General features: G+C 45.2%; 1 protein-coding gene across 6 annotated transcripts in view; it reads left to right on the top strand.

Moving 5' to 3' along the window:
- The window catches only part of MTOR (mechanistic target of rapamycin kinase), a 119,222-nt gene that overhangs the window by 12,131 nt on the left and 92,255 nt on the right, over positions 1–14,836 (top strand). For all 6 annotated transcript variants that reach the window (XM_036347881.1, XM_036347882.1, XM_036347879.1 and 3 more), the window contains 12 exons: positions 270–456; positions 1,370–1,498; positions 2,402–2,646; positions 3,689–3,904; positions 4,237–4,442; positions 7,621–7,743; positions 8,831–8,920; positions 9,043–9,135; positions 10,016–10,150; positions 10,397–10,526; positions 12,275–12,525; positions 14,283–14,369. In XM_036347881.1, coding sequence (XP_036203774.1) covers positions 270–456; positions 1,370–1,498; positions 2,402–2,646; positions 3,689–3,904; positions 4,237–4,442; positions 7,621–7,743; positions 8,831–8,920; positions 9,043–9,135; positions 10,016–10,150; positions 10,397–10,526; positions 12,275–12,525; positions 14,283–14,369 — 1,892 coding nt within the window. The remainder of the gene's footprint in view (positions 1–269; positions 457–1,369; positions 1,499–2,401; positions 2,647–3,688; positions 3,905–4,236; positions 4,443–7,620; positions 7,744–8,830; positions 8,921–9,042; positions 9,136–10,015; positions 10,151–10,396; positions 10,527–12,274; positions 12,526–14,282; positions 14,370–14,836) is intronic.

Genomic DNA, 14,836 nt, shown 5'->3' with positions numbered 1-14,836 from the left:
GATATTGTTTTGGAGACCCGATAAGTTTTGTGGGTTTTTCTAATTAAAAAAAAAAAAGTTATATTTTTAGTATTTACAAAAGATGTATTTGGAGAGTGATTATCAAGCATAAGTCTTTGGTTATTTAGTACATCCTCTAAATTCTTACCATCTTTCTAACAGACATTTTTAATTTATCCTTAAATCTAAGTGATTTATGGGAACTCTGGCCTTTGACATATAGACCAACCCTGACCTCGAGCCATACACTTTGTCTTTTCTGTGCCCAGATACCCAGTACCTCCAGGATACCATGAACCATGTCCTAAGCTGTGTCAAGAAGGAGAAGGAGCGGACAGCAGCCTTCCAAGCCCTGGGGCTCCTTTCTGTGGCAGTGAGGTCTGAGTTCAAGATCTACTTACCTCGTGTGCTGGACATCATCCGAGCAGCCTTGCCCCCTAAGGACTTTGCCCATAAGTAAGCATCTCTGTTTTGATTTCCCCTGCCACCCTAGTTGGGAGAGGAAGGATGCACCATCCATCTCCATGGAGCTTAAGTCCGTTCTCTACCTCCTTAACCTCCATGCCATAGCAAAATCATATAAAGAACAGCCTTCCTCAGTTGAGCGCCAACCTTTTCCCAATGAAATGGCATTGATATTTTTAGGTTGATTGAGTACCCTGTGAGGACGTTAGATGCCAGTGCTGTTTTCAATATTATTACTCACTGTGAATCACCTGGTTTTGCTCTTTTCTCTGGCTTTCAAAGGTCTTAATTTGATATAAGACCTAAAGAGAGACTCCTAGACTAGAACTTAGTTGGATGAGTTATTCCATCTCTTGAAACTTTCCAATGAATCAAGCATGAAAACAACCATTAGCACCACCAAGATGGATAGGCCAGGGTGACTTCTCTCAGTCTGGGGGTGGGGGGGGAGGGGGTGTCAGTGTTCATTAGAATTGTGTCTTTATATTTTCCTGTATTAGTAGCAAGGATTGTTCTGGCCAATTAATAGGGAGAAGAATTTCTTTCCGTAGAATGGCTGTGCCCTGCACTTATGGTCCCTAATGTACACATTGTTCAGTTTGCTTCCTAAATAGGTACGTTTGCCAGCACCACACTAAACCACATGGTGCCATTTGTGTGAACTGGGGAAAGGGGCCCCTTCCTCACGACCTTTACCAGTACTGCCGTCTGCTGGATTGTTGTAAATGCTGTGGACAGATCTGCAGTGACTGTGTGTGATGGGCCCCCTAGAATTGTGTAGTAGATAACCTGCACGTGTGGTGACCCTGCCTGGGTAACTGGCCCTCCTTGCCCCAACAGTTTTGAGGTGGGGCCTCACAGAATGATGTTGTGTCTAAACTAGCCCCTCCCTGGTTCTCTGCAGAAGACAGAAGGCAATGCAGGTGGATGCCACAGTGTTCACCTGCATCAGCATGCTGGCTCGGGCAATGGGGCCAGGCATCCAGCAGGATATCAAGGAGCTGCTGGAGCCTATGCTGGCGGTGGGACTGAGGTGGGTGTCAGAAACCTCGGCGTTCCCTGTCTCTGGTAAAGGCATGAGCCACAGGATTGTGACTATTGAAAGAGCAAGGCATGATGGTTTGCACGCTAAGTTGGATAGGTAGGATAGTTCTCACTAAACACGTAGGCTAGTTTCAAATCCTAGCCTCGTCACTAGCTAGCTATGTGATCCTCAGTTACTTTACTTCTCTGAGCCTCAGTTTTCTCACCTGAAATGTGGGTATAATAGCAGTTCCTGCTGTCTGGGTTTGGGAGGATTAAGTGAAAGCGTTCATGAAATAGCCGCTCTTAGCACAGTGCCTTGCATATAAGAAGTGCCCAATTCATGTTTGCAGCTATCGTGTATATGTTTATTGGGAAAATAGCTTAAGCTCTCTACACTAGTTCTCTTCATCCATAACGGGTGGGGAACCTTTTTCTCCCAGGGATCATTTGGATAGTTTATAGCATCATTCTTGGGCCATACAAAATTATCAACTTAAAAATTAGTCTGCTATATTTGGTCAGATATTTAATTAACTCACCCCTAATGCCTTGGCAGGGCCAGCCCAAAGGATTTCTCATGCCTTATATGGCCCACAGGCCGGACATTCCCCACCCCTGATCTATAAAATAAGGACAATGCTCTCAATCTGACTCCCATGTTGTTTATTGAGACTTGGTCTTCTACAGTGGTCGAATTATGTTCAGCAAGTTCTCTCATGGCAAAAACCAGAAACGCATTGTTTTGAAATCTGACCAGGCCTAGAGAGTTATTCTGTAGTTTTCTATATACTTTAAAGACCAAGAGTGAAGGGGCCCGATCCCCTTGCTGGACAAGGAGGATTGCTTCTTCCCAAGAACAGACTGAATGTCATGTATGCAGCCCGTGGATGACTGGTGTCCTCCCTCTCAGCCCCGCCCTCACAGCTGTGCTCTACGACCTGAGCCGTCAGATTCCACAGCTAAAGAAGGACATCCAAGATGGGCTACTGAAGATGCTGTCCCTGGTCCTCATGCACAAGCCCCTCCGGCACCCAGGCATGCCCAAGGGCCTGGCCCATCAGCTGGCTTCCCCTGGCCTCACTACCCTCCCTGAGGCCAGTGATGTGGGCAGCATTACTCTTGCCCTTCGAACTCTTGGCAGCTTTGAATTTGAAGGTAAGAAATTGCAATAGATCTTGCGAAGATAGTGAGCGATGCGGGGAACCTTGAGAAAGAAATGAGGGTGTCTAGAATTCCTGGATCTTGCTAGAGGCCTTGGAGACAGGGGAGCTGTCTCTGTAGCAGCTCATCTTTCCTAGAGTCTTTCTGTATATTGTTAATTCCTACTGCTTGTTTCTTTGTCCCATACTGCGTTTTGGGGCAGATGGTGTTTCAGGAAAAGTGTGCTTTGGTCTAAGGAACTAATGCTTCAGAGATGGAAAGTCAGAGATGGATCCCCTAGGCCCCACCTCCGGGTAGCTAAGATGGTACTTAATGCTTTAACATGTGTGAGAATGGGCTTTGGGTGTTTGTATTCCTGTGGCTGTGTGATTTCCGAGAGCGCTATGCTGTGTAGTTCAGTTTGGAATTCTAAGCTGCAGGTAAACCCCACTAATTCCCTAGAGAGATTGAGGTCAGGAGAGAAAAATGGGCACTTTTTGAAATTTAAGATCATGTAGGTGGTCTTAGTCAAGCCTATAGGGAAACAAGCAAGTACCAAAAGCCTGAATGGCATGCCGTCTGAATACGGACAGCCATCTGTTTTCCCATTGCAGTTCCTCATCACGTTGATTAACATCCAGGACAGTTTCTTTGTAATGAATAGAAAGTAGCTATATTTCAACCCAGCCTACAACAGACTCTCTTTTTGGTATTTAAATCAGGAACTAAAACAGACAAGGTAAATTTGATCAAGAATTGTTTTACTCTCTGGGGTTGGGCCAGAATAAAACAAAATGATTTATTCTCTGAAGAGAATAAAAGACAGTTAGGATGGGAGAATGCCTTTTTTCTGTCTCCCAGCTCCTCCGCCTCCCGTCTGCCTTTCTAATGATTGAAAGCTCATTGTTAGGAAGAGTTCTGGGTCAGTGTCTTGCTGATCAATATCTTGTTAAAAATTGAATTAGTAGCCACAGAGTGGAAAATGCAGCTAGCAAGTTGCAGACCTGTTGTCTGAAGCAGCAGTGATTGTTCTGTTTTCTCTCTGCTTTATATCCAGGACACTCCCTGACCCAGTTTGTCCGCCACTGTGCGGATCATTTCCTGAACAGTGAGCACAAGGAGATCCGCATGGAAGCCGCCCGCACCTGCTCCCGCCTGCTCACGCCCTCTGTCCACCTCATCAGTGGCCACGCACACGTGGTTAGCCAGACTGCAGTGCAAGTGGTGGCGGACGTGCTCAGCAAGCTGCTCGTGGTTGGGATAACAGATCCCGGTAAAGTTGATTAGACAGAAGCAGTCGCGGGAAGTTTAGGGGTTTGGGGCAGGTTCATGGCATGGCCTCTCCAGGGACCTTCAGCCTCGTGACGCTCAGCTCTTTCTCTGCCAAGGTGTTGGGTTTGGCTGCTCCATCCTATTGTTGTAAGATAACCTGTCTTTAATTCTATTCTCTTTGTTCCTGTGACTAGAGAAAGGAACGACAGGTTAGATGAGAGAAGGGTATCTGGAATCCTCTCCCGAGGCTGACGGCAGTGGAGGGAACACTGGGGAAGGGCTGGAAGGATGAGCTAATTGAAGAGGTGTTCAAAGGCTCACTTGTTCTTGCAGACCCTGACATTCGCTACTGTGTCTTGGCCTCCCTGGATGAGCGCTTTGATGCACACCTGGCCCAGGCAGAGAATTTGCAGGCCCTGTTTGTGGCCCTGAATGACCAGGTGTTTGAGATCCGGGAGCTGGCCATCTGCACAGTCGGCCGGCTCAGTAGCATGAACCCAGCCTTCGTCATGCCTTTCCTGCGCAAGATGCTCATCCAGGTAATGATATGACAGTCAAAGCTAGAGGCGCTGGGAGAGGACTTTTCTCATGACAGCTGTTGGGAGAAAGAGAATTTAAAGACAGGATTGAGATGCTTGGTCAAAGCCACATTTGGCTCTAAGGTCCACGTTTCCCCGGCTTTATAATTGGCAATTCTAGTGTTTATCACCTCAATAACTCTCTTGTTAGTATAACTCCAGTGTGCCTCTTAGTCCAGACTAACCTCTCACACAGCTTTTTCCTGGCAAGTCACCAGCGATTCTATTTCTTGGTGCTCTTCCCTGCAGATGGTCTTCCCAGCACCTCTCTATCCTTCCAGGCTCCTGCTTTTCTTGCTGATGCTAGGTCAAGCACAGAGGCCAAATATGAGGTTCCAACATTGTTTCTCATAGTTATTGCTCCTGGTCTGTGGTCCCTGGCTTTCATTCTTAAACAGTGTGAGATGCCAGACTAAGCTGCTTGGACTAGAGCCTGCGGTAAATCCAGATTGACATTGCTGGTAGAGCCAGTAGGATTTTCTATTCTGGCTAAAACCTGTCTTGACCTACCCAAGTAAGTTTTCTGGCCTCCTGTGAGTGATGTGTGGTTCAGTCCTTCCTGCCTCCAGTTACTTCCACCCACCTTTTCTGGGTCTCAGTGTGGCTCACCCAGACCTTCCCTATGCCCCCATTTCTACCCTGTCCCCACCTCACCCTCTGCTTCCTAACTCTCCCCCATAGTTTCTTTTGAAATAAACACTTTTCATAACATATAAAGAACTTAAACATAGAAAATCATTAATATATATAATTTTTACCCTAGAGAAATGTTATTTATTCACAATTTGTCATAATTAAAGTGACCATAAATTATATCGTCATTCAATAAATTAGAAGATTTTACAGCGGCACTTCTGTTTTTAGCCTAATAGTTTACTTATTTAACTGCTGGCTAGGTCTGTGTTAGGAATACCTGCTGTTTTGTCTTTTAAAAATACTGTAGTTCAAATCATGCTAAATAAGCTTGATGTAGAAATATCTCCTAGTGAGAACAGCAGTGTGTTAATTCAGTTAACAGACCTTTTGAGCACCTATGTGTTCCAAGGTGTTCCAAGTATGCTGGGTGCTGGAAGCAGGGAGCAGGCCAGGTGGGGCGTGCGTCCTCTGGGAGCCTCCAGTAAACTACCAGGCCGCCTCACTGTGCTGGTACTGGGGAGCCTGAAGCACCAGTGAGTGCGCATATCAGGACTGGACTTAGCCTCCGAAACTCCAAAGTTTAAGTAATCGTTCTTGTTTTGAAGATGCAGATTTTTCCGAGATGACGTGCACGTTTTCATGCCTTGATAGGGACATTACCTAACCGTGCTTCAGCTTTTTCTTGCTGCCTTGGTCATCGAGGTGGGCATTGGGTATTGTGATTAAGGTGCAGTGATGCTCTCTAGCTCTAGAGGTGAGTTTGGGGTACTTTGATTTGGCCCTGTGCTGCCCCAGAGAGTCGTGCTCCCCTCACTGGTACCCATTTCTTCCCAGTCAGCCATCTCTCCTTGCTGTTGTGGGTCTGTTCTTAATATTCCACTCCATCCTCTCTCGCTGCTGTCTGCTGTGACAGGAAAAACAGGCTGCTAAGAGGATCCAGAAAGTCAGGATTAATCTTAAGTCAGTAACCAAGACAAAATTTAACACCACGTTGTGGACTCCTCCTCTGGGTAGCAGAGGTAGCCGGAGCTTTGTTTTTTCACTTTCCTCACTTTTCAGAGATTTCCTCTGGCAACTTCAACTCTTCAGAAGTCTGTCTATAGTAAGTTCTTAGCCCGGCCGGCATGGCTCAGTGGTTGAGTGTTGACCTATGAACCAGGAGGTCATGGGTTCGATTCCCGTTCAAGGCACATGCCTGGGTTGCAGGCTCAATCCCCATTGTGGGGTGTGCAGGAGGCAGCTAATCAATGGTTCTCTCTCATCATTGATGTTTCCTTCTCTCTCTCCCTCTCCCTTCTTTGAATGCAATTAAAACATATATTTCTAAGAAGTTCTACCCCTTACTGGTTTGGCTCAGTGGATAGAGCGTCGGCCTGCGGACTAAAAGGTCCCAGGTTCGATTCCAGTCAAGGGCATGTACCTTGGTTGCGGGCACACCCACAGTGGGAGGTTTGCAGGAGGCAGCTGATCGATGTTTCTCTCTCATCAATGTTTCTAACTCTCTATCCCTCTCCCTTCCTCTCTGTAAAAAATAAATATATGCCAAAACCGGTTTGGCTCAGTAGATAGAGCATCAGCCTGTGGACTGAAGGGTCCCAGGTTCAATTCCGGTTGGGGGCGTGTGCCTGGGTTGCGGGCACATCCCCAGTGGGAGATGTGCAGGAGGCAGCTGATCAATGTTTCTCTCTTATCGATGTTTCTAACTATCTCTCTCCCTTCCTCGCTGTAAAAAATCAATAAAATATATATATAAAAAAAAAGTTCTTTTTTTTTTATAGCAAAGGTGAAAATTTATTAAGAACAAGTACAGACTCCCACATGGGGAAAGGGAAAGATTCTCACAGCACAGACTCCCACGTGGGGAGGGGGAAAGAGCCCCCTAAAAAGTTCTTAATGTCTGTGTCACCATGAGCATAATGTGTGATTTGCTAGTGCTTGAAGGATGTCGGTACAATCATGTTATCTCTGTTCATTAAGGTCCTTGGAGATTGATTCTACTGCTATAATCCCTAACTATTTGGGTTTACCTAGATGTGCCTGAAGCCACTACTGAATGTCGGTATTTCTCTCAGCATCATAGCTGTTCTGACTATTCTCTGATTCCTTTGTCATTATTTATAGGCACGCTTAGTAATTTGCTGTCTGGACAAAGATTTTTTCCAGCAGAGAGCCCTTCCTTCATTCCTCATTTCTGCAAAACACTGTTCACAGCTATCCCTTCTCAGTCTTTTGTGACTGCTGCACTGTTAAAAGCTGTGCGCTGGAGAGGACTGTGGGACCTTGGGTGTGGTGATGGGGAGATGGGGCTGGTTTCAAACAGTGTGTCTTTCAGTCACTGCTGCCTCCAAGGCTGGGCTGCAGAAATGTCCTTTACGTGTAGAGTATCAGGCAGCTACCTCATCCACAGTGGAGTTCTGGTTCCTTCTCCTGTCCACACTTTCCCTTTGGCACGCAGTTCCTCTCTGCAATTTCCTCTGCTGCAGTGAGCCTTTCTTCCCTGCAGATTTTGACAGAGCTGGAGCACAGCGGTATTGGAAGAATCAAAGAGCAGAGTGCCCGCATGCTGGGCCACCTAGTCTCCAACGCTCCCCGACTCATCCGCCCTTACATGGAGCCTATTCTGAAGGTAACTCACGACAGACAGACTGGCACTTGCTCTGGGGTGTCTCACGCCTGCTCATTTGGGGTGATGAGACTGTTTCAGTGCTCAATGGGATGATGAACAAACTGGACAATTTCTTTGGTCCCAGGGACAAAGGCCACATCAAGCACCCTCAGTTAAAGAATCCCAAGAATCTCACAGATTGCAGCAGAAGGGTCTCCTTATAAGAGATATGCTTCCAGCACATCCTCAAATGTGTGCTTGGGAAGAAGTAGGTGGTTTGCAGCATAAAACAGCTCCCCCAAAATAACAAAAAAAAATGAGCTTTAAAATCTGAAACAACATTCAAATTTGAACATGTTAGAGCCATGTGCTGCCTTTCATAACTTATGTGAATCAGGGCAGATGGTCACACCGATATAATTTAGAGGAAGCATGGAAAAGTTTTTAAATCATGGCACTTCCCAGCTCTGTCATGTGTCAAACTTGTGCGCAGTATGGAGAAAAGTTTGAAAATCCATTTTCCAGCCCTAACCGGTTTGGCTCAGTGGATAGAGCAGGGGTGGGCAAACTTTTTGACTCGAGGGCCACAATGGGTTCTTAAACTGGACCGTAGGGCCGGAACAAAAGCATGGATGGGGTGTTTGTGTGAACTAATATAAATTCAAAGTAAACATCATTACATAAAAGGGTACGGTCTTTTTTTTCAATAGTTTTATTCATTTCAAACGGGCCGGATCCGGCCCGCGGGCCGTAGTTTGCCCACGGCTGGGATAGAGCATCGGACTGTGGACTGAAAGGTCCCAGGTTTGATTCCGGTCAAGGGCATATACCTTGGTTGCGGGCACATCCCCAGGGGGTGTGCAGGAGGCAGCTGATCAATGTTTCTCTCTCATTGATGTTTCTAACTCTGTCCCTCTCCCTTCCTCTCTGTAAAAAATCAGTAAAATATATTTTTTTTAAAAATCCACTTTCCAGAGAAATCCTGGCTTCATAAACCTCCAGTAATTTACCCATGACTGAGCTGGTCTCTGTGTGAAGTTTGCTTTTATAAAATAAAGGTTTCTCGTAGACTAACCTGCATTCAGTTTCTCATACTTTGTTTCCATAGGCTTTAATTTTGAAACTGAAGGATCCAGACCCTGATCCAAACCCAGGTGTGATCAATAATGTCTTGGCTACAATAGGAGAGTTGGCTCAGGTAAGGAGACAACTGCCTTTTCCATTGGATGGAAAGAATACTATTTCACCTCTGAGGAAGTCAAAATACTTCTTAATGTCACAAGTTCTAATTTTATCCACTCCCTCTTTTTCATGTTGTAGGTTAGTGGCCTAGAAATGAGGAAATGGGTTGATGAACTTTTTATTATCATCATGGACATGCTCCAGGACTCCTCTCTGTTGGCCAAAAGGCAGGTGAGTATCACTGAATCCTGATGGCAGGACAGAAGGACAGATTCCATGAGGCCAGGGCCTTGTCTCTCACAGTCACCTCAGTGTCTCTAGCTAGCATCTAGCACATGATATGTACTCTGGAATATTTGCTGAATGAGAAAAGGGAAGAAAGACTTGGAGCCAGAATTAGCTGTCATCCTGGCTAGGAGTCACTTTCGGCAAGGATCATGGCTGACCAGTGCCATTTCCTCTAGACAAAAGAAAATGCAACTCATCTGTCAGGGCCCAGCCCCTAAAGGGAAAAAGAAAGCCTTGGCCTTGGGCTGTGGATGCCAGCAGAGCTTTAGCCTGCCCTCCCCAGCTTGGCTTCCTGTTAGTCATTGAGGTCATTAGGTGACTAGACTAAAATTAAGAGCAGTTTTAGCCCTAACCGGTTTTGCTCAGTGGCTAGAGCGTCGGCCTGTGGACTGAAAGGTCCCAGGTTCAATTCTGGTCAAGGGCATGTACCTTGGTTGCAGGCGCATCCCCAGTGGGGGGGTGTGCAGGAGGCGGCTGATCGATGTTTCTCTCTCTCATCGATGTTTCTAGCTCTCTATCCCTCTCCCTTCCTCTCTGTAAAAAATCAATAATATATATATATATATATATTTTTTTTTTTTTTTAAAAGAGCAGTTTTAATGTCCTTTTGAGTCAGACTTCTATTATTCAGTGAGGCTATGTAAGGGCTATGGATTTCCTTTGGGAAAGGTGGGACTGTTGTTTCCTTTTTGATTTAGTGATTGTCATAAAGGTTTATAGCCTTGTTTTTATGTCCCAACTCCCAGGATTTCTGTTCATGTGTAGTGTCTTTACTGGAGATTCCTATTGGCTCAACTCACCATGTGTGCTTTTGTCTGTCCAGGTGGCCCTGTGGACCCTGGGCCAGTTGGTGGCCAGCACCGGCTATGTGGTGGAGCCCTACAGGAAGTACCCCACTCTGCTGGAGGTGCTGCTGAATTTCCTGAAGACGGAGCAGAACCAGGGCACACGGAGAGAGGTAGGGAGCGTGGCGTGCTTCGTCTTCAAAGCCTGTGCTGGGAAAACGGAGAGAGAGACACGAAAGTGTGGCATTCACATGCTCTGACAATGTTGATTAGACTTCCTGTCCCTCTCCATTCTGTTCATGTAGCTGGTCACTGAGTATGAATTGGATATCATGGAACATGAGAAGAATGCCCCTGAGAACTGTTGTAATCAGATGTTTTGATGAATGTTTTCTTTTTCCTTCCCCCTCCCCACCCAGGCCATTCGGGTGTTAGGGCTTTTGGGGGCCTTGGATCCCTACAAGCACAAAGTCAACATTGGCATGATCGACCAGTCCCGGGACGCTTCTGCTGTCAGCCTGTCAGAATCCAAATCAAGTCAGGATTCCTGTAAGTTGAGGGGACCCATGAGAGACTTGCCAAGTGTTTACCTCGCAGAGCCCTTGCCAGCTATGTTTAGAAAGAGCTGGATAACTATGAAATTAGAGCATATTGACTTGCTTTGCAACTTTGAATGAAAAGTCAGTAGTTTTCCTCTTGAATCTTATCAGGAATGCTGCTTCCCAGTGCTCCGGAGTCCTCATATCTATCCAGGTTCTTTGTCAAGGTTCAACAGGCTAAGTCTGTACTCACATTCTTGGGGCCGATGAGAGAGATGTAAAATACCATCCCAACATTTCTGTTCACATCTCATGCTTTGTTAGTGCTTCTCTATTTTCTATTGTTTTCTATTCCCATGGCACCCAAGGAGGAAGAGGGTAGAATTTTAATTGATAGGAAAATCTGAGGCAAGGCTCAGGAGCCTGGGAACACGAGTAGCAATCAGATTCCAGGGCTCTTCTGTCCATCAAGTGGTCTGGCCCTAGAGCCTCTTTGCCTGTGGACATATTGTCTAAGACAGTGATGGCGAACCTATGACACACGTGTCAGAGGTGATGCGCGAACTCATTTTTTTGGTTGATTTTTCTTTGTTAAATGGCATTTAAATATATAAAATAAATATCAAAAATATAAGTCTTTGTTTTACTATGGTTGCAAATATCAAAAAATTTCTATATGTGACACGGCACCAGAGTTAAGTTAGGGTTTTTCAAAATGCTGACATGCCGAGCTCAAAAGGTTCGCCATCACTGGCCTAAGAGCTTGGATAGGGTGTGGGGATGCAGGAGAATTTAAAAAAATAATAATTTTTATTGAATTTAGAGAGGAAGGAAGAGATAGAAACATCAATGATGAGAGAGAATTATTGATTGGCTGCCTCCTGCACGTCCCCTACTGGGAATTGAGCCTGCAACCCAGGCATATGCCCTTGACTGGAATCGAACCTGGGACTCTTTAGTCCGCAGGCTGACGCTCTATCCACTGAGCCAAACGGGCTAGGGTGAGAATTTTCTAATCATACCCATTGTTCATCACGGCAGGCTTATTTCCAAGTGTGGAAGTTCACCAATGACTCTCCCACTGTCCAGCAAAATGTTTTTTACCCAAAATAAAATAATTTGTTCCTAAGTTCTATGGATGGGATCATGTTGCTTCCAATTTGTTCTTCCATATTATAGAGGTGTACCTGTGATGTTACCCTGTCAAGAGCAGAGCCTGAGCCATGTCCCTCCACGTGTTCCCCTTACTCAGCAATGCCAATCATCCAGTCTTACCCTGTCCTTAGTGTACCATAAACCACCCATCCCAAGTCTTTGAAATCCTTGTTCAGGTCAGGTAGTATTTGCCACTCACTTGTCTCAATTGCCATGGGGACCAAGCAACTGCTGAACAGATGTTTGCCTAATTTAATTCCCTTTATTTTCATTTGGGAGAGTAATTATTTTTATAGATGGTTTCAGCTACAAAGTTGTGAACTGTACTGGTAAGAAGCAATTTAAAGAAAAACCCATCATGTACTGTTTTAGGCTCTAGTGGTTTAGGTAATAGGAAAGCCAAAAACTGTTTAGTCCTTGATGCTGAGAATCTATCCACTGGTTCCTACTATATCGTGTATTTCCAATGGTGTTGGACCAAGGGAGAAGGATATGAATGCTCATGGCGGTCAGGAGGTTTTTCTATTGTTGTTAACCAAACCATGCTGTGCCTGAAGTCAGTCGTGTCATGTACAGCTCATGATTCTCGTTGTCCTGTCCTAGCTGACTACAGCACCAGTGAAATGCTGGTCAACATGGGAAACCTGCCTCTGGACGAATTCTACCCAGCCGTGTCCATGGTGGCCCTGATGCGGATCTTCCGAGACCAGTCCCTCTCGCACCACCACACCATGGTTGTCCAGGCTATCACCTTCATCTTCAAGTCCCTGGGGCTCAAGTGTGTGCAGTTCCTGCCCCAGGTCATGCCCACATTCCTGAATGTCATTCGGGTCTGTGATGGGGCCATCCGGGAAGTAAGTAGCTAAAACTTCAACCCTTGCTCCTCCCTGCTCTAAGCCACACCTGAATGGAAGGTCTGTCTGTTCCTAAGCTTCCTAATAATGCACTCTGCTGGCTCTTGAACCTGATGCCTCTCCTCTTCCTGTTTTTCCTCCAGAGTAGATTTTCTATCTTCTTTCAGGTTTTGTATAACATAACTAAAGAACCATATACTTAGCGGCTCATGTTCCTTGATGTCTGTAATGTACTTTTATAGGAACCATTTCACAAAAACTGTCAGCAGTGATTCTGTGAGGAGGTGGCCAGGAAATATTAGGGATAGCTCTACTGAGTTAAACCTGTGCCGTGCAGTGACCAGTTCTAACCACCTTAGAATCCAGTGGTGTCCCTGTCATTAGAAACAGCTAAATTCGCTTTGAGCCCAATCCCGTATGTCCTGTCAATCTCACCTCTTCAGTTAATGAGTTCTGTAATTTTGTTACTCACTATTTAAAGTACTTTATTTATCCCCAACTTAGCCAGGTTTCAGATTGCAAGAGTGAAAATATGTATGTTCATCACTAAATTATTCTTTCTTTCTTTCTTTTTTAAAAAATATATATTTTATTGATTTCTTACAGAGAGGAAGGGAGAGGGACAGAGAGCTAGAAACATCGATGAGAGAGAAACATCGATCAGCCGCCTCCTGCACACTCCCCACTGGGGATATGCACGCAACCAAGGTACATGCCCTTGACCAGAATCGAATCCGGGACCCTTGAGTCCGAAGGCCGACGCTCTATCCACTGAGCCAAACCGGTTAGGGCACTAAATTATTCTTGATAATGGAGGGCAGCAAAGACACGAGAGCTATAAAAATACTTTGGGGATAAAAATCTTTGGGGGAAGGGCATTTAGAATATGATTTACTTAATATTGAAGATCATAACAAAATAAAAACTACACCCTGAAGACCTCTTTTACCTGGAAAGTACTTGGGGTTTCCCTTCCCTAAGTCCTCCTTATTCCCAACTTTATTTAGTGGATGGCATTTTTACTTACAGTTGCAAGGTATCAACCTAAATAGAATTTCCTTATCCCATCCCTTCCCCAATTTGCTTGCTGTTTTAATTTCTTAGAGACAGTTAACTTAATAATTAAGACCTAATTAATTGAGTTAATTACTGAAAATGCATTTCAGTGCCCATAATTGTATTATATAGCTGTATTTATTTTTAGAAAGTAATTGGTAGTGAATTAGAGTTGAATAAACAAAAGGTACATTTATAGTTGATTAAAGTTTTTTGTTGACTTTGGAGTCTGGTGACTTAAGAAATTCTTCAGTGATAGCTGACATTCATTGAGTACTCAGCAGTATTCATGTTCCTGTTCTTGTGCTTTCCAGATATTATCCCATTTAACTCTTGCAGCAAGCCTGTGAGACAAAGACTATTATCTCCATTTTTCCTCTGAAGGAGGAAATGAAGGCTGGGCACAGAGAAGTGAAATGAAGTTCACAAAGCTAATAGGTGCTAGAATGGCTCACACTAGTCAGTCTGGCCCCAAAGCTCCTGCTCTGCAGGAACTGGTATGCCTGATGTATGAAGCCATTGACGGTTATTTCTAGCCCCCGCTACTATCACCACCAAATGTTTTAAAACTTTGAACTTAGTAGATAGAATGTGTGGAAACTGATTCCATTGTTGTCCTTATTCATTCACATGGACTTAAGGTGAGCCCGGGAGTTCTGCGTCCTTCCTGGTGCCAATGTGCTGACCTCTCTCTGTTTCAGTTTCTGTTCCAGCAGCTGGGGATGTTGGTGTCCTTTGTGAAGAGCCACATCAGACCTTATATGGATGAAATAGTCACCCTCATGAGAGTGAGTAGAAATTAATGCCTTGGTCTGCTCATCAGTGTTGGGTCTGTGAACTCGGAGCAGGTTTGGATAAGGTGGACATTCTTCCATGGGTCCTGGTAGAACTCTTACAACCCAAGTATAAGCTGGAGGAAGGTGTCCCACTGACTTAGGAAAGGGGGCAGAGGGTTATTGCTGCAGGCTCCCAGGTACAAGAGAACCGGTGTGAAGTCTGCAGAGGAATCCTGAGGCAGTTGTTCTGCCAGAAATAGGCTCTTGAGTTCTTTACCTCACACACAACAAAGCAATTTCACTTAATATCACAACAGTGCTTTACTATGCCCATGAAACCCTCTTTCTAACTGCCCATAAAACCAGGGGCCTGAGAGCTCTGGGGACTGGGTCTCCTGTATGATGGACTCCTGTCAGGCACCAAGGAAGAAGGTGCTGCTTCCCCTGCTGCCTTCAAAGGCATAAATGCTGCCTCTGAC

This window comes from Myotis myotis, unplaced genomic scaffold (genome assembly GCF_014108235.1).
Source record: "Myotis myotis isolate mMyoMyo1 unplaced genomic scaffold, mMyoMyo1.p scaffold_m19_p_2, whole genome shotgun sequence".
NCBI lineage: Eukaryota > Metazoa > Chordata > Mammalia > Chiroptera > Vespertilionidae > Myotis > Myotis myotis.
This window is presented reverse-complemented; position numbering and strand designations above follow the sequence as displayed.